The following is a 20,509-nucleotide window of genomic DNA, read 5'->3' on the forward strand; positions in this document are numbered from 1 at the left end:
GACGATATCCGATGATGGAAAAGCTAGCCTTTGCCTTGATCACGGCTTCCAGGAAGCTGAGGCATTATTTCCAAGCGCATGTTATTAATGTCCTAATGGATCATCACTTAAAGAAAACAATGAACAAGTTGGAAGCTGCAGGGCGACTGATTCAATGGGCAGCGGAACTTAGTGAGTTTGATGTCAGATACCAGCCAAGGAGCACGGTAAAGGCACAGGCATTAAGGCACTGGCATTGGCAAATTTCATTGCAGAGTTCACCCCCAGCCAGGACAAGCTTGAAAGGTGGGTTATCAATGTAGACAGGTCATCCACACTATATGCAGGAGGGATTGGAGTCATACTAAAATCCCCGGAGGGTGACAAATTGGAGTACGCAGCCCGTTTGTAGTACCAAACCACCAACAACGAAGCTGAGTATGAAACTCTACTTAAAGGGCTAGAATTGGCTAAGTCCCTAGGGGTGGAATCAATAATAGTCAAAGGGGATTCTCAGCTCGTCATCAACCAAGTGAATGGACTGTGTAATACTAAGGAAGATAGGATGAAGAAATATCTTAGCAAAGTGAGACGGCTTGTCCAAAAATTTACGGAAGTGAGTTTTGTTCAACTCCAGGGACGAAAATATGGAAGCAGATGCCTTGGCGAAAGCAGCTTCGGGAGGAGAAGTTATGGACGCGTACGACAGAATCCAGTACATGCCAAGCATAGACCGCCTAGGTATACAGCTAATAGAAGGGGAAGAAAATTGGATGAGTCCAATAATAATTTATCTTAAAGATAGAAGGCTTCTAGAAGACAAGGACGAAACTTGAAAACTAAGGGTTAGAGCAGCCAAGTACGTCTTCATAAACGAAGTCCTTTACAAGCGAGGCTTTTCTCAACCTTACCTAAGGTGCTTGGCTCCGAACGAGCCAAACTATTTTTTGAGGGAAGTTCATGAAGGAGTATGTGGAAATCACTCAGGAGCAAGATCGCTTGTCAATAAGGTCGTCCGTGCAGGCTACTACTGGCCTACAATACAGGTAGATGCTAAGGCCTATGTCAAGGTGTATGACCAGTGTCATCGCTATAGCAACATCCCTAGACAACCATCGGAGTACTAGACCCCAATGATGGCCCCATGGCCCTTTGCACAGTGGGAATTGGATATCCTAGGTTCTTTCCCCACGGGAACCAGACAAATGAAGTTTTTGGTAGTAGGGATTGATTACTTTACCAAGTGGGTGGAGGCCGAACCTCTTGTAAAAATCATTCAGCAAAATGTCAAGAATTTTGTTTGGAAGAATATTCTATGTAGGTTCGGAGTACCTAGGGTACTAGTATCAGATAATGGACGTCAGTTTGACAACGCACCCTTCAAGGACTTTTGCGAGCAGTTTGGAATCAAGAATCACTATTCCTCACCCTCCCACCCATGGGCGAATGGTCAAGCAGAAGTAGCGAACCGATCCTTACTGAAAATCATCAAGACTCGGCTCTAGGGGCAAAGGGGATATGGCTAGACGAGTTATCAGGTGTTTTTTGGGCCTACAGGACGACTGTGAGAACCCCGACAGGAGAAACCCCCTTCAAGCTAGCCTATGGAAGTGAAGCCGTTATACTGGTAGAAGTTCATATGGCTAACCATCGAGTGATGAAGTATCAGGAGAAAGAAAATGAGGAACAACTTCGTCTTGACCTCGATCTCATTGATGAGGTAAGGATGGATGCGGAATAAAGGACAGCAAGATACAAGAATCTTATGGCTAGGCAGAATGATGTCATGGTAAAACCCAGGCGTTTCAACGTCGGGGACCTCGTTCTTAAAAGGGTGTCCTTGGTAACCAGGAACCCAGCTCATGGAAAATTGAGACCCAATTGGGAAGGACCCTACAGGGTAATCATCTGCAAAAGGCAGGGGTCGTACTACCTGGAAGCTCTGGATAGACAAAAGTTAGAGCACCCCTAGAATATGGAGCACCTGAAGAGGTACTATCAGTGATGAGCTTGGACGAGATTCACCGAAGGACAAGCTTATAGATATGGACGAGGATCACATCTATGGTTTACTAATATTTACTGTTGTGTTTCTATTACTATTATGGTGTGTATTAAGAATAAAAAGTGCATTAGTTCTTAAACTTTTGCACCGTTTATAGACAAGTTTGTGAAAGACGAGGTTATGTATTTCCTTAAGTATTTTCTTAAGGCACTAGCTTCTAAGCGTGTGCCATACTTGTGAACAATGTTCATATAATAATATGGTTTGGATTTTTAATGTATCTAATGCATAAGTCTAATTTCCATAATAGTACCCACAAGGGGGGCAAAACCCTAAGACGAATGAAAATCTCTGGACGCAGGGATGTAACGTTCATAAGCTTTCCTCAAGACGAGGATAAAGTAAAGAAAAAATAAGCCAAGGCATAAAAGGCCATACATTGAAGTACTGGTCCATGGACGAGCATCAGACCAAAACGCTCAGGTGCTCTAGGACGAGTCAAACACTAAAAGCGTCTTGACAAAAGGCAAATGCCAAGTCAAGCCTATGGACGAGGCAAAGGTCTGACAAGACCATCATTGATATCTTGAATCATCCATAAGCAAACAGATTGTCCACAAAAAAAAAAAAAACGTGTGGACAAACCTCGAGCATCGTCCATAGAAAAAGCACATGGACGAACCTTTAACATCATTCGTAAGAAAAGCATATGGACGGCCCTCTAATACTTATAAGTATGCAAATCTCAATAATAGCAGTGATAGAGGGTGAACTCATCCATGCAATAACAATAATGGTAGAAAATAAACATTCATTAAAGTTTAAAAAGAGTAGACAACCACCGTCCAAAAACCCTTACAAAGTAAGCCTTAAAAGGCAATTGTTAATATGCTCATCCAAAGTACAATGGACGAGAGAATTGTTTTCAAATACATTTTAATAAAGGTCCTAAAAACAATGGCCCAAATCAAAAGGAAACAAACAAATAAACACTTAAATAAAAAATCTCGTCTTCAAATGGAGGAGGCGTTAGCATTGGGTTCGTCCTGAGGTGGCTTCGTAGTGGCGTCATCTTCAAAATTGACATCCTCTGAGCTCATTTGGAGGAGGGAGCTAGCAGAGCCACCGAGTTGAAGTTTGACAAGGCTAAAATCTACCTCGGGAAAGCGTTCAATAGCTTCCATACGGAAGTTTTCGAAGCCAGCAGCATAGTTCCTGTCCAACAGGTCAGTAAACTAGCTGGAAGCTTTGAATTCCTCCTCAGCTACCTTTTTGGCGTCCTTAAGAAGGGTACTGAGCTCGTCATTTCTCTTTTGCAAATGATCCAGACGAGTGTCCTTCTCGACGATGTCAGCCCTCAGCTCCTCGACAAGATTTTTTAGCTCCTTAACCTTGTCTGTAGCTTTGCCCGCTACCTCAGCCCAGTTTCTACACTCGTCCTTAACCTGTCGTAGCTTCATCTCAAGCTTGGCCCTCTCTTTGTCTATTTTTGTGGCCTATCTGGACGCGGCTATGAACTTTAACATGACCTACACAAACGATTAAAAGTCCAATTAAAAAATAATAATAATAATGGCCACAGTAAAATGACAGGACGAGGTAAAACATAGAATTATATACCTTGAAGAGATCATGGACAACAGAGTGCTCAAATTCCTTCAAGGACATATCATAGCAAGCGACCACATCCTCCTCCGTCACAAATTTTTCAAACCTTTCCAAGGCCAAGTCCTCATTCTCAATTATATTCATGGGAACCTTAGGACGAGGCTGAGATGGGGTAGGAGTGACGACCTTTGAAGGGGTGACGCCAACAGACTCAGGCATTTCCACGTCAAGGATTTGGACGGGAGGAGCATGGGAGACAGGGGGGTAGCGCTTGGCTTAACAATCCCGGGCTTAAACGACCTATGCTTTGCCTTCTTGTGCCCTCGACGACTTGGAAGATCTTCCAAATTTAGATCCTTGGGTAACCTTTTCCTTTTATCCCTAGTGGAAAGACGAGGCTGGGGTTCCTCGAGGGAAGGACGAGGCAGAGACTCCTCGAGGGCAGGACGAGGCTGAGGCTAAACCTCTGACCCTACAACCTCGTCCACTATCTCCTTCCCTTTGTTCTCCTTCATTGTAGCCAATCCTGAGGAGAAATTTATTAGAATCATTTCTAAAGATGACAAAAGGGATCACTCAAAGTAAAATCTTACGTTTACGGACTGTGCGCTCGTGGGCTGTAGCTTCAAGAGAAGGCTCAGGACCAAGCCCCCAAGTAGCGAGGCGTTGAAGAGTAACCAAGGAGTGGAAATCCCTTTCAGGGTGAAGACGAGCCTTTTGCACGCATCCAAGGTAAAACCTATTCAAGGATGGCCGTCTTGCGCCTACAAGGAAGAATTAGAGTTAGACGGTTATAAAATAACATGCAACAAAGAACAATGCATAGTGATAAACATACCTTCAGGACGAAGGTTCCCTAACTCTCCAGTATAAGGGGCAAATGGATCCCTGCCAACCTCAACAGGGTGTCCTTCCTAGAAACCCGAGACGAAAAAAAATTCCATCTTCCAGTTCCTATCTCACGTAACCAAAGACTTTATAATTATACAATTTCTCCCTCTGGCTGTAAATTGATAAAAACCACGGGATTGACTAATCTCAGAGGGTTTGTAACATTAAAGGAACTCGTCCACAGTGAGAGGACGATCCCCTTCAAACATCTATCTCCACAAAATTTGCATAGAGACGATTAATCTCCACGCATTGGGGTTAAATTGACATAACCCTAAACCTAACCTAGTGAGTAGTTCCCTAGCAAAAGAGTTAAGAGGCAACCTAAGACCTCTTAAAAGATAGACCTCACAAATTCCTACACCAAAACGAGGTTGGCAGCACCATTCCTCTCGGACGACCAACCTAGGATTCAACTCCTCTGGAATCTGGTACCAACTCCTAAGAGACTCTAACTTCCTGTCATCCGTCTTAGAAGGGACTCCCACAACACAACTATAAATGGTTTCTACCTCGTCCTAAGGGACAGATGGGGGAGCACTCGACGGACCAGCCCCAGACCCAAACGATGCCCTCGTTTTAAGTTGTTCTTGAAGGACTTCCAGAGTAACCCTAGGAACTCCGGAAGTATACTCCTTGTCTGTGGTATTTCCCCCACTACTACTATTACTACTAAAACCACTGTAGCTAGAAGGGTTATGATACTTTTCTATCTCTTTTTCAACACTATTACTAGACGAAGAAACGGGAATTTCAGACATCTTGAAAACTTAAGGAAAACCTAAAGACGAGTGTAAAGAAGATACGTGGTTCTAGACGGTGGAAAACTAGGGACGCTGGAAAACTTCTAGATGATGCGCTAAGACGAGGATGTCGAAGAAGAACATTTGAGAAAATGCAGAGGGTACGAGAGGAATTCCACTATTTATAGGCGTTAAAAAATGGTGTCTCGAATTGCGTGACCAACCAGAGCATGCCATGTGGCACTTCCCTCGAAAAATTAAATCGACATGACAAATTGCCAACGAAACTGCAACACGTGGCATACTTGACAGATAATAAAAGACACGCGTCCAAACGATGACATCAATTAATGTATGTCCTAGACGACCCATAGACAATCGGGCAACTGATAGGGTATGATAAAATGCAACTCCAGTGTCGTCCATGAAGATCGTCCAGGACAAGACCAGAAAAGCGAATGTTGTAAGAACCTCGTCTTGGGAGATTGTCCTTGAAGGGAAGATGCTTGGACGAGGTTCTCATGGCCATGTTTTACAAAACGTCATCTCGTCCAAGGAAGCCATCAACCTCGTCCTGGATAAGGTTATCCACAAAGGAACGACCTCCCTTAGAAACGAGATACACTCGGCAAGAGGACCTCTAGACAGGGATAACTGGATGACCCTTGACACTTAGAAAAAATTCCTGAGTGTGTACAACAACTCCATATCACGCACATAACTTGCAGTGACTGTTATGTGAGAAAAATGTTACTCCTAAGCTGTTATAGAGGTTATCCCTGAACCCTCACACCTCCTCAAATCCAGGGGAGGTTACAAGTCTAATAACTGCTCTTAGGACACTATATAAACTCTCATTTAGACCAGAAAAAGGTATGTTTTTTGGAGGGTTCTTGGGCGGAAACCCCGGACACCTTTGATTGCTTTCCTTTCTTTTTTAGACCACCAAGGCAACAAGTAGTCATTTCAAGTCCGAAACATCCAGCCTACTGATTTTCTTTGCATCATCAATTAGCATCTAAAAAACTAATTTTATAGCATTTAACACATCATTTTACAGTACACCTAATATCAAAACTTCTATTTTTTTTACCACTTCATTTAAATAGTCTTTCATTATTATTTTTAATTCATTTTTTATTCTTCCTCTCTCTCTCCCTTTGTCTCAACTTAACTGTTCTAACTTCTAAGCACCGCTAGCCACCACAACACAAACAACCACCACAAAACCCATCACCTAACCACCCACCAAAAACCCACCATTGCCTCCACCAGTAGGGATGGCAATTTCTGCCCGACCCACAGGTACCCGGCCCAGCCCGATAAAAAATAGGGTTGGGTTTGGGTTTTTTTTTTTTAAAAAACCTGAAGTGGGTTCGAGTTTTTTCCAAAACCCGACCTAAACCTAGATCCAACTCGACCTGGTTATATATAGTTACTAAAATACCCTCATATATATATATAGAGAGAGAGAGAGAGAGAGAGTTAAAACCCCTAAAATTTTCTATTCCTCATTTCATTTCAACTCACACCTCACACTCAGGCCGCCTCTCATCTCTTCAGCTCACAATCTCACTTATTCTCAATCTCACCGCCAGCCCAATTGCCCAACCTCTCACTGCCGCCCTAGCTCTCGCCGCCGTCCCAAGTTGTCTTAGCTCTCTCACTCACTGTCTCACACGACCGCCTCTCTCTCTTCATCTCTCAACTCTCTCACTCACACGGCCACAAGCCCATAAGCAATCAAGCACAGGCACAGCTCTCTACTCTCTCAACTCCGTTTTGTGCTCGCTATCGCTGATCTTGCACTATTGCACAACCCTTCGACCCTCTCATCTTCCTCACCCATGGCCACAAGCATGACACGGCCTCGCTCCACCTCAGTCTCCATTTTTTTTTTATTTTTTCTGGGTTCAGTTCGTCTCAATCATGTGAGTTTGTGTTTGTGTTTATGATTTTTCTGCTTGTGTTTGTGTTTGTGATTTTGAAAGGGAAAATCATAGATCTGAAATTTGTGTTGTGTTTCTGATTTTGAAAGGGAAAATCATAGATTTGAAATCTATGTTTATGATTTCTGTGTTTATGTTTGTGATTGTGTTTGGATTTGTGTTTGTGATTTGGGCCGAAAAATCATAAACCAAAATTTGTGTTTCTGATTTTGGGTTGGGATGGGCATGATGGGACGGGGCCAGTAGGGGCTCGACGGGGCGGGTTTGGGGTGGAAACAAAACCCATTTATTAAACGAGCTGGGTTCGGGTTATAGTAGCGGGCCTATGAGTTGAGTTCTAATATAAAAAAACCCGCCCCGAACACGACCCGTTGCCATTCCTGTCCACCAACCACATCCATCCACCACCATAAACCACAGTAGAAGAAAAAAAAAAATCCACCATCGCCCCCGCTGGCTAGATACATCCACAACCACAAACAATAGCAAAAAGGAAAAAAAAAAATCAGAACCATTAACAACCATCTAACCCAAGACCCACGGCCCCATCAAAGCACCCAAATCAAACCATTAGACCCACGAATATTGGACCCACGACCCACTACCCAACCACCCAAATCGAACCAACAAACCGTTGCACTGTGACTTAGGAACCAATTAGGCCACCAAAACCCATTAAAAACTAGATTGGAACCCATGGAAAAGGAGGAGAGAGATTGAGTCCACGAGAGAGAGGGAGAGTAAGAAAGAGGATAGAGAATGAGAGGGAAAGTCTGAGCTAGAGAAAGATTAGAGAGAATGAGAGTGAGAGGGGGAGAGCTTAGTGAGACCGAGCGCAGAGAATGAGAATTAAAAAATCAATAAAAAATGATAACATCTTGTTAGAGTGAGCTCACTATAGCAAGATGCCAAATTTTTTAGCATATTGCATCTTTGATGGATTAGATTTTTATGGTTTCATATGCTAAAAATAGCATTTTAGCATTTATACCACCCTTAATGTGAATGCTCTTATTCATTTTGCTTGAAATCCTACACCCCCAAGGCCACCTTCTTTGTTTTTTGTTTGACACAAAGTATTCCACTTAATCAATTGCTTCTTTTTTAAATATCTTTTCTAAGAGCCAAAACCTCTGTTTTCGAAAAGTAAATTGGGATAAAAGTAATTGAAAAGTACCTAGAAATAAAAGCATAGTTCAAAAGTAAATTACGCTTCACAACAACAACAACAACAACAACAACAATAATAATAATAATAATTATTATTATTATTATTTAAGTTTGACTATAAATTAGTTTATTAAATTCAATATTCAGGTTTCAAAGTAGGGGTAAATTATGGGGAAACCCTTCTCCCCTAATGCATATTTGAAGATAGAAAGATGTTCAAGTTTCAAGGGTTATTGTCTAATCATCTATCACAAATGTTGAAATTTTAGATTTTGAACGTTTGGCACTGTTGTTTAAATATTAGTTTTCAGTGTTTAAACAACAATAACACTTCTGATACGTATTTCTTTAACACTTAAATCGTATTTCCAAAACACTGAAAAGTGAAAAATAATACTTAAATACTATTACCAAACGGCCAGAAGTTCAAAGATTATAGCTAAAGAAGTAGAGCCACATAGTCCCCAATTAAGAAAATTATTTTTAGGCATTAAAGTTGTCAAAACAAAAATTTAGAATAAGATGAAAAATGAGTTTTTGCATGATCACTTAATTGTGTACAAGGACATTGGCTCGGGGAGAAGCCTTGGTTCCCTTCACCTCCCCCGTATACTACTTGCAAGCCTTGATCCAGGGCCGGCCCTAGGCCTAGGTCACTTAGGCCCACCGCCTAGGGGCCCCTACTAGAGGAAGGCCCTTAATTTTGGGGCAAAAATTGATATATTTAAAATAAAAAAATTGGAGATATAGAAAAAAAAAATTAGTTTTATAATTTTCCTTTACTTTTAAGAAGTCCTAAAGAATTGAGTAATTCTAGAGATAATACAACTTTAAATACATGAGTCTTACAAATAGAGTAATGCTATAGTTACAAATTATTTTACAACATTTTTATAAACTGTTGTTGTGGCTAACTTCTTACTGGTTCTTATCTGGGTCCACCAGTAACATCACTTTTTTATTTATCTATAATCATTTCATACATCATTAGTTTGTAAAATTTTTTGTAAAAGAATTTGTATCTCTAGCATTTTCCCTTACAAATATATGTGTCACTAATCGCAAGAAATAATTCAGATAGAAAAATGTTAGAAATATTATTAATTTTACTTGAAAACTTTACAAATTGATGTGACAATTAATATAATATGTAAACATCAATAACCTATTAAATGCATTTTTAAATTATATTTTGTGATTAATGATACATCTTTGTAAGTCTCTTGTTGTAAAATTTATAATATCTCTAACATCATTCATTCAAATACTTGTTTACTATCTTCTTAAAGTGTCACTAATCACATTAGTTTCTACATCGTTTGAAAGTTTTTTTTAGTAAAATTTGTTATAGCTTTAGCATTTTTCCCAAAAAAAGCATATTACAAAATAAAATGAATAGATTTTTGTTATAAAAAAAATTATTATATTAAAGAAGTTAAATATTATTTAAGTGATAACAAAAAAGGTCCCATTTGGCTTCCAAAAAAAAAAAAAGTCTCATTTAAATATATTGCCTTAGACCTCTAAATTTGTTGGGCCGCCCTGCCTTATCTCTATGCTCTTTTAGTATCTAGTATCTCGTTTGTTAGTTGTTGTCATTCCTCGACTAGCTATTAGGAATTCTCGTCCTATATTGTTTCCTAAATAATTGTGTAACTAACCAATAGTTCCCTTTCGTAAAGGAAGGGTGCTTCCCCCCTATGTCATAAGATCGTAACTAATCGATAGACAAACCTGAGGTAGGTAGCTAATTATATGAAGTTTTCAATCTGATCACCTCTTGTAGGGCTGCCTCTTGAGTTGCTAAGGTCAGTAATATAGTCATAGATTCAGGTCTTTCTCTTCCTTAAAGGTGTTACTTTTTTCCAAGACAAAGAGTGAATGCCAAGAAATTTAGAGCAAAATCAATTATAAATAATTTTGTGTAGACCAAAACTTTATTAGGTTAAACCTATTTTATAAAAGAAAAGATTTGTTTAGTCATAAAAATATTATTTTGATATATATATATATATATATATATATATATATATATATATATATATATTATACTATATTTGAAACAATAACATATGTTCAATTTGGTTAAAAAACATACATGATACATATAAATAATACTTTTTTACTTGATTGTTATGTTTAACTTGGACCCTTGGAAAAAATCCTAGGTTTCATGCTACCACGAAAATTCTAGGAGTTTGCAACACTAAGGTAAACATGCACATCTACATACTCCAACTTAGTTAAAGATGTGTATAACCTATGTTGTGTATCCAAGAGTTAGGTCATATTGGATATACACCACTGTCAGTTTTTTTAAGACCTTCTCATCTCTTCCCGTGTGTGTATTAAATACTCAGTATTCTAAAAAAAAAACATACTACAACTCAACAATAAATACACACACATACTCCAAGAGGTGAATGATGTAAGTTTGATGTCAAGAGAAAATATGATCGGTATAAATACAAACTTTGCTACTTTTCAATATACAAGATTGCCCATCATGTGAACCAGATATGTTGTAATGAAAAATGACTAGGAGAGGCAAGCCTTCGAACAATTCTAATTACAAAACTTACGTGGCAATGCAAAATTATTGAACAAAATGTACAAAATTATGAGGATAATTTTTACATCTTTTTTTTTTTTTTTTTTTTTTTTTTTTTTTTTCTGTAAGTAATGTATGCCTTCTAGTTTACACCCATCGTTTGATAATAGGAGGCTTGAGTGCAGAAATGTTGCCAATTTTTTTAAAATCTGAAAGGCGCATTTGTGGAGAATGTTAGTAACCCTGCAAGAAAAATGACTATTAGACTATGAGCTTGTCAACTTAGAATAATAGCAATTAGTGTGAAAAGCATTAACTTCACGTACTTGGTGACGCCTTTGGAGAGGGCTTTGATTTTGAAGCTGCAGGTGATGCAGTTCGCCCTGGTTTCAATGGGGCTCGAGAAACTTTAGGCGGTAATTTTTGTAATTTAGGCCTGCAAAAAGTAGAAATGGGATTAACAAAAGGAGAGAATATTTACACTGATTATTATACTGTTGGAACTAAGACTTAGTTGAGTACTATAACTAGCCTATGTATGCCAGAATGTATAAATTATCACCAAAAAAAAAACATTATAAATGAAATGTTTGTACAATGAACAGCAGAATGTAATTTCATTGACAATGTGGTCTTTATAATAAACATTGGTACTTTTATTAGCCTACTTTACAAAATTTAATTAAATTTTGTTGATGAAGTGGACAAGAGAATGCAGGCAGTCGCTTAATGATGCTTTAAAAAAAAAAAAATCCTAAACAAGGTTGACTTAATGATTCATGATGGACAAGGATGAAGTAATGATTCATGATTTGGCAAAAGCATATATGAAATGTTTGTACAATGAACAGCTAAAAAACTAATGAACAGAAAAGTTAGAATTTGTTGTTGATAAATGATAATTACACATATACTTAGTGAAACCATGACCTCGTCCTCCACCTTACTCTAACAGCTAGAACATATTGACAATTAATAAAGAGCAAAAATGAATTAATATCTAAATTCTATGCCATATTGTGCAAACTCTATGTCAGATGATATGATTCTTTTAAGCATCAAAATGCTTATTAACACATTTGATTTCAGTCCAAAGTTATTAATTTTAGTTTAAACAAACAAAACTACCTTCTTATAGTAAATTTTAAATTTTACAAGAGAACAAAATGATATTCAATAATTATTTTTTTCGGTATCATATTTTTTAGGGGGATGGAAGTGTATTTTTACCAAAGTTTTTTTTTTTTTTTTAATATCTGAAAATTTTAAATTCAACACCCAAAGCTGTGAAAAGAAAAGTAATACTTACTTCTCCGGAATGTCTGACCGTTTTGTGGTTTCAGGTGTAAAAGTACTTTCAACAGATCCATCAGTATCTGTTCCCATAGAAAGACCACCATCAGATATGTCACTTGATCTCTCATCATAATCTGCATCTCCAAGTCCTATGATCTCAATGTCTCCGGCAACCTTTGATTGCCTGACAAGTTCATTCTGGTATTTAAAGTCATCCATTGAATTCTGGGAATCATCTTCAGATTGCTTATCACTTAGTTCTGAATAAATGTCTGGATCAGAAGCTGATTTCACAGCAAGTCCTTTCCCACCCGATGGCTTTTGGCTTCGCAGAGTAGTCCCACCTGCGGTTTCTCTTCTTGGAGAGGAAGATGCATATCCCATAGCTGTCCCACGCTTTTCACCATAGGAACCAGGATGCACATTTTTTAAACCTTTAAGCAATTGCAACTGCTCAATCTCCTCATCTTTTTTAGCAATAGTGCTTTTGAGAGAAGCCACCTGAATTGTCAACAGAAACTTATTAGGTGATGACCACAAAGTATGATCTTCAAAAAAAATATACAACCACCAAGAAGAAACTTTTGGAGTCGGCTATGGATAATGCATATGGGAGTCTTCTTACAACACCTGAACACAAGCACATCAATGATGCATATTGGCTAAAAGTCTTGTAGAGTGTTGTTGAGGTAGGCCACAATACCATGCACTCTAAATAGGAATGACTTACAATGAAAGAAATCAAAGTTATAAATTGCAAAATCTCCCAAAATTTTGAAGTCATCTATAGATAATGCATATGAAGTCTTTTTACAAGACCTGAACACATGCACATAAACGATGCATGTTGACCAAAGTAAAGTCTCGTTGAGGTAGCCCTCAATACCATGCCCCCACCCCTTCCCCAAAAAAACCAAGTCATTGATTCTCTGCTCCTTCAGTCCATTTTGATTTTGGAATAGGTTCTTTCAGTTATATTCCTTCTCATATAGTAGAAGCTGCTAGAATGAGATTTGTGGAAATGTAATTCCCATCATAATCTTCTTGTAATTTAAATTTTATTTAACTAAACTTTAGAAATGCTAAAGAAAAAACATTTATTCACCACACTGCATGACCATTTATTCAAACTTGAACTTCTATAATTTTGAATAAGCCTATGATATATCTAGGGAAAGATATTATATGAATATTATTGATAAATATATATATATATATGTATATATGTATGTATGTATGTGTGTATAATCGCACTTCATATGTTTCCAAAAAGAAAGAATAATTTTTCATAATAAAAATCATTGGACAAAGTTTAACTACAAAACTAGTTCTAGCTTTAGGCTACAGCCTTACTTAATATCTTTTTATTCAAGGTAAATTTTGAAAAATTTACCATTGGATTACATTTTCTTCTTATATCCTTCATGCTTGCAAAATTTCTAGAAAATTAAAGATCAATAGTTATGTCATCAATAAATTTTTTAAATTGCAATTTTTTGTAGTTTAAAATTATGCATAAAATATAAACTTATAGATCATATAGTCAATAATATTTTATTAACACAAAATTTGACATGTGTATTAAGAGCGTAAAGAATATGCAATTCAACTGTTAAATTTTCAAAATATGTAGTAATATTTATTTTATTGAGTAAGATTAATTTTGTAGCTAAATTTTGTCCAAAATAATTTTCAACATCTAAATGTTATTTAGTATGACAGACCAACACATTATCAACATTTGATGTATATCTAATAAAAAAAATATATTTTATCCAATTCACTATTCAAACTTGAGAACAAATACTTAACAATAAGGGACTAATACTTTACTGCCAAAACTTCAGTCAAATTTTATCACTAATAATTGAGAAGACATTGGTTTGTCCTCAATTGATATTTAAACAGATTCAAGGAAAGCACAATTAGCTATTTTGTATGGGATTCGTTCTCCTATGCAAATTTGCTGCTATAGCAATCACAAAACTGCATAAGATAATTTGAATGTCATGTTCCCCAAATTCTAAAACTAAGTTTCACAAGAGCAAGTTATTATACTTTCTTTAGGACTCTAATAAAAATTTTAATGATAACTACCAACTTTTGTTATTTTGAATGTACATATGCATGTAAATTGACAACACTATGTTCACCAAATATTCAAAACTCAAACCAACTTGATAAATGCAACAGTGCCTTACTTGAACATTTTCCTCAATTTAAAAGATTCAATTTTTACTCTAATTTAATTTATTTTCATTTCTTCTTTGGTGATCCCTATTAGCAACATACCATGATAAATTATCAATTGTCTTATTTTTTTATTTTTTATTTTTGTGGTTTGATTGTCTTAAAAATTTAAAATGTTAAGAAATGATGAATTTAATTATTTGACAAAAAGGGAATGTGCTTATAACTCCAATGGTCATATAACTTCTAATCAAGTTCCTCCAAAGGAGACAGACAAATAAATAAATTTATAAGCACCTGTTCCATTAATTCCCTGACATCCCTACCCTCTTTGTTGCTCCGTGCAGCACCTAACTCAACTCCGGAAACCCTCTCAGCAAACTTCAAAGTGCTTAGACTTTCAGAGAATGAATTCACATCAGGATTAAGTTGCACAAACATAAGGGTTTTTGCTTGACCACCTGAGATATTAAATCAATACATGTTTCAGATGAACTCTAACATAGGTACTAATGCAAGCTATGAAGACAAATTTAGCAACTTATAGAATCTATCAAGGAATTGAAGGCCGCTTGTGACTTAAAGAAGATAACTAACAAAGAGATACCCAGAGAGCTTTGTAGGACTTGAGTAAGCTTGCTATTTCGGTAAGGTACATGAGTGCTCTTTTGAGCAAGAGCAAAAATGACATCTCCAAGAGCGGATAGTGATTTGTTTATATGTTGTGCTTCCTTGAGTCTATCTCCAGTTACCTCAGAACGATCTACCCTTTCACTTCCTGCAAGATCTACCAAATGAAGATTACCAAGCAAAGCAGCACCAGTCTTCAAATCCTTCCCACGAACATTAATAGTGACAACACTGTACACATACATCTAACTGAATATTACAACAAAATTGAAAAATAATGATTGAGAGATACATATGTTTAATAGATGAGATCTTTTAACCTGTGAGACCGGCTACTTCTTTCATTCAGGGCAGTGGCACCGACAGCTCTGTTCCTAAGTCCCACTTCCATTATTTCCATTACATCAGAGGATGAATTTACAGGTTGCATGCTAGCATCGGGTACAGCTAACCCATTGGGTTGCAATTGAGTCAAAATCCCAAGTGTGCGCAAATCAAGGAAACAAATGATGGACATACTAAAATCATGAATACTATGTGTCTTCATTTAAGTTATAAAAGGATGTATATGCATAGAAAGCATAGATGTAACGAAAACAAGTAGATATGAAGGACGAATAAAAGGATATTTCTTTTGAGAACTATCACTTGATAGTAAATCGCGTACTTGTTCATTATATATCTCAATCATTTGAACCCCCATTTCATATGCAAGGGCACTTCTTCTACTTTGAGAGATATCAAAAAGGTCATTTAGCGCTCGATAATTGACCCCCCAATGCTCTTTAGTTGCTCCATTCGGGCCAGTCTGTTTAGAAAGACCTTTGTTTCATTAGGATTGTTGGAACTAGCACTAAGTGCATTGTGAAAAGTATAATACACCAAGAGTTCATACCATTGTGAAAGTTTTTCCTGAACCAGTTTGACCATAAGCAAATATACATACGTTAAAGCCATCAAGTACCGAACGTATGAAAGGTTGGACGTCAGAAAATACCTCCTCTGCCATCAATTAAAAAAGAAAATGAGTTGTGCTATGCAATGCTCACCATAAAACAAAAATGCATACATAAACTAGTTATTTAAGAATTAACATCCTAATAACATCAAATTAATCAGTCAGCCAATCAGGCAATGCTTATATATAACATAGTGTAAAAAAAAAGGTGTATCTAATGTATATAGAGAGTGATAATAACCTTGAGTGGCAGCCAGACCAAAGACCTTATTAAACTTAAACAATCGACGGCTGTCTTTCCCTGGCTTTGAGGGATTTGCTATAACCAACTCTCCATCTTCACCAATATAATCTACGATCGTCTGTTTTTCTCTTTGTTCTGGAAGAAAAGGCCTTATCCGACAATACACTCTAATATTTCCTGTTCAAAAAAATTTAGATCGAATTTAATAATTTTTACTTGCATACAATGTAATATGCAATATGGCCAAAATAAGTAGTGTCACCTTTTAATTCCTGAATCTCATTAAACATCTTCCTGTTTTCAGCGAGAACTGAATTATAGTTTTCGGACGCATCTGCTAATACTTTGAGCTTTACTCCTAAGCAAGGCAAAGTTAAATTATGAGAAACTACCATCACAAACAGCATAAAAATACTTGAATTTCAAATAACAATCCCTACCTAGGTGATTAAAATCCTCGGAATAGCTCTTTTGTGCTTTCATAATTTCTTGTTTAATGGATGTAAAAGCAAACCTCAATTCCTGTATGTTTCATAAAGTTAGAAGTTAAACATCACTCCATTCAAAGCTAAAAGAATATTCTCACTTAAAAAGCATACCTGTAGTGCACCAAACTGAAATTCCATATTGCTTTGGTAGATTTGCTCTTTCTGGTTCCATCTCTGATATTTTGATTCAGAGTATGACTCAAGCTTTTTCACCTTATTTTTAGAATCTTCTAAAAGGTTCTCAAGTTCTTTTAATCTCTCCTCAAGAGTTGTTTTAGCATCCTTAGCTTGTGTGTCCATTTGCGAGCAGTGCAATTCATATGCCTTTTTGGCTATTTCAAGTTCTTGCTTCAATGTTGAAATTTCAAGATTGTTGTTCTCCTTCTCTTTCATCATTTTAGCCAAATCTTCCTCCTCAAATTTCTTCTTTTCTTCCATTTTGGTCCTCTCTGTCTACAAAACATCCATAATAGAATTATTGTAAAAAATATGCATACAACTTAAGATCATTGTCAAATTTCAACATCTTTTCACAAGTAACACATATGTATTGCATGCTCTAACTAGTTTTAAGCGTTATGAAAAATTAGATTATTCTACATTAGACGATACAAGCAGTTCAAGTTAAAAATAAAAAAGAATTACATGCTTTATTTTCTCTAAACTGTACCTTTATATGCTGAAGCTGGTTCATAACAATCTGCAATGAAAAAAAATCTAATTTAGAAAAGAAAATTATTTGTATGAACAATAACAACAAAGCCTTAGTTCCAAAACTTTGGGGTCAGCTATATAGTACAATAGATTTATTAGGGTTGGTCACACAATAAAAAGTGACTCGCATATACATCAGTTAAAGTCCAACTTGCTGACTTATATTATTCACCATACCTGGCTCTCTTCACTAGTCCCTGATGCAAGGGTTTCAAGTACTCTGATCCTAGACTGGTATTTCTCTTCACGAGTCTTAAAAAGATTATTTTGCTGTAGGCACAAAAACATAAAGAAATTAACAAGGTGATAGAAAAAAAACTGTAAGATGTTAAAAAAATAACCACAAGTCATATTACAGTTCTTAAGTGTTCTGCTTGGGTTGATATGCGTCGCTCAATCTCCTGCACAACTTTCCTCAAAAGGCATGCCACACGCTGAGCAATGAAAATAGTGTCAGAACACAGTTCTAGAATTATATTATGCATGCACATATGAAAATACGTGCTAATGGACATACATACATATATATACGTGTGTGTATGTATGTATGTATGTATGTATGTATGTATAGACATGCATTAATCATATTCAAACACATATTTCCTCCAGTGGACGTACATAAGGTATTTCACCATTCTTTTTTTCAACGCTTTCATCCAGAATTCCATTCACAACGCTTAAAAGTGATTGTGTTGGGGCATTCTGCAACAAGAGATGCTGAAACACATTAAAAAGACATTAATTTAAAGGACCAAGAAAAGGAATTTTAAAACTGACCAAATATCAAGGTAATTTGAGAAGGAAAGGATCTCAAGAATTTACATCTAGACTGTTTGATTTCATCATCTCTGAAATTTTTGCAGCAGGAAGGTCTGCATATCGCCCTGGTTTGACTTGAAACACTTCATGGAACTTATGTCCTACACTATGTACTGTTGCAGCAAATGGCTCTGTTTGATACCGAAAATCATGAACATCAACTACTTGAATAAACAAAACAGAATGATAAAAAGGACACCAATATTATGGGTAATATTTAAGCATAGGGAAACTTGCACTCAGTGTTCACACAACATTAAATCAGCTTGAGATTTATTCATGTTCAATATTTTGTAAGCGTGCAAGCAAAAAGAGGATTAGTTGTGAAATCTTGAAACTTATGTACACATAGTTACACACACACAAGGGGAGGGGGGAAGAGAGATAGAGAGAGAACAATTTTACCTGACATGATAGGACTACGCAAAGTACGTTGAAGTTTAGACTCAGAGACAGCCTTAAATCTATCTTCTCCAGTCAAAGGAGAAAATTGTCCACGTGGAGATAAATTTCCACGAGGGCTTCCAGATTTAGATTTTGTACTGATAATTGGCTTATATTGTGCTCTAAGCGTTAAAAGGCAATCAATAACAGTCTTCATAGAGCCCTGCATAATATAACTCAAAAATGAGAGAGAGAGAGAGAGAGAGAGAGAGAGAGTAGGGTAATTCTTACCTACTCCGGAGCAATGCTCCCTCCTCTCACATGAGGGGTGGGCCCCACATGTGGGTTCCATCATGGGGCCTACCCCTTATGTGAGAGGAGAGAGCATTGCTCCCAGAACACTTAAGTTTTTTTCAGAAAACTAAGTACGATGTCTGAGCAAAAACTAACAAGTAGATGGAAACTATAACATTTGTATGAATGATTTCCTTTTTTTTTTATATAGATATACATGTAAAAATCAATACATGACAACAAAGATAGAATGTTTGCATTACACACTCACACATGCGCAACATATTTACTTAGAGCACAAATTTTATGACTTGCTAAAATTTCATAACCTAATACCGTGATATATGTACATCACTATATCACAAGGCAAGCATGTTTCTGTATGCATTTACTAGTTAAATACCTTCTCTAAGTCTGCCTCCTTGAAGCTGGGAATCCCCAAGCTTCCCATTACTGCCAGAAATCTTTTAATTTTTTGTGTGTGCAAAGCTGTTGACTGATTGCAATCACCTACCTGCAATGGAAAATGAATGTTAGAATTAGAAATCTAACAATCAATTTCCAATTTGTAGTATGACTAGGTCAAAGAAAAATTTAGAAAGTTTTCAACAACCTCATTCACAGAACCAATTCTCAGCATATTCAAGATCCGACACAAAATAGTACCATCAATCAAGCACATTCTCAAGTCTTCATCTGAAGCATTTAGTGGTAAGTTTACATCAGGTAGAGTATTATTCAGCCATTCCAATAATATTGCTCGCTGCTTAGCTGGAAAAAAGAAATAGAAGCGAAAAAAAAAATTAGTTTATAAATAAAGATGAGCAAATAAGTGAAGAGGGAAAAAATCATCTTTCTTTACCTTCACCCTCGTCATTATTATTTACTATTTTTTCAGAAATATCCCCATTATCAGCTACATTTGAGCTGCTAAATCCTTCATTTTCTTTTGTAGACTGATCCAGTGTGGATTTCATGGTGAGATGCTTAAGCAGGGCATCTAGAGTCGGAGCTCAATTATGAAAACAGGGAAAATTTGATTTTCCACTGCTTCACTAAAGAAGTCCTGAAATACGAAAAGATGGTAAATTTCTATTCCCCGCTCAAACCAACTTATCAAACCCCCCCCCCCCCCCCCCCCAAAAAAAAAAAAGTAAAAGAAAAACGAATCATGTTGTTGACAGTCTGAATCATACCAAGAAGATGCAATAGGCTACATAATGAAACGATATGCTACCAGTAACTTGGCTAGTGATATCTTTTACTCAAACAAATAAATAGAAAGTTTTTTTAGTTAACTCAAACTCATAAAATTTATAGTCAGAACATTAATAACTAAACTTTCCCACTTTCTTGTATCAGTTGCTTCCTGAAGCTCTCTGCAGAATTCAGTCTATGGATTTCCCTTAATTTCACCAACTTCTTTTGTTACAACTTTCAAACACATAAAACCTTTTTTTGAACATTTTGCTTTACCAACACTGGTTTCTGAATATAGTTAAGTCATACACTAAGTACTTGTTGAGATATAGCACAAGTAATAAGTTTATTGAGATTTTTGGTTTCTCCACTATCCATTCAAAAAAGACCAGCACA

At 36.7% G+C, this 20,509-nt stretch overlaps 1 protein-coding gene across 1 annotated transcript; it reads right to left on the reverse strand.

The window, feature by feature from the left end:
- Positions 1-11,006: 11,006 nt before the first annotated feature.
- LOC142632687 (kinesin-like protein KIN-14C) lies at positions 11,007-19,890 on the reverse strand. Its single transcript, XM_075807053.1, has 21 exons — positions 19,776-19,890; positions 19,527-19,684; positions 19,317-19,427; positions 18,641-18,842; positions 18,239-18,366; positions 18,035-18,133; positions 17,773-17,850; positions 17,594-17,686; positions 17,373-17,402; positions 16,814-17,155; positions 16,655-16,736; positions 16,477-16,572; positions 16,212-16,391; positions 15,908-16,014; positions 15,642-15,820; positions 15,333-15,497; positions 14,990-15,243; positions 14,680-14,843; positions 12,206-12,693; positions 11,223-11,332; positions 11,007-11,139 (listed from the first exon to the last, which is right to left on the reverse strand). The coding sequence occupies exons 1-21, from the start codon at positions 19,888-19,890 to the stop codon at positions 11,099-11,101; spliced, it is 3,222 nt and encodes a 1,073-aa protein (XP_075663168.1). The 3' UTR covers positions 11,007-11,098.
- Positions 19,891-20,509: the final 619 nt, after the last annotated feature.

The sequence above is a fragment of the Castanea sativa genome, chromosome 4, assembly GCF_040712315.1.
Source record: "Castanea sativa cultivar Marrone di Chiusa Pesio chromosome 4, ASM4071231v1".
Classification (NCBI taxonomy): domain Eukaryota; kingdom Viridiplantae; phylum Streptophyta; class Magnoliopsida; order Fagales; family Fagaceae; genus Castanea; species Castanea sativa.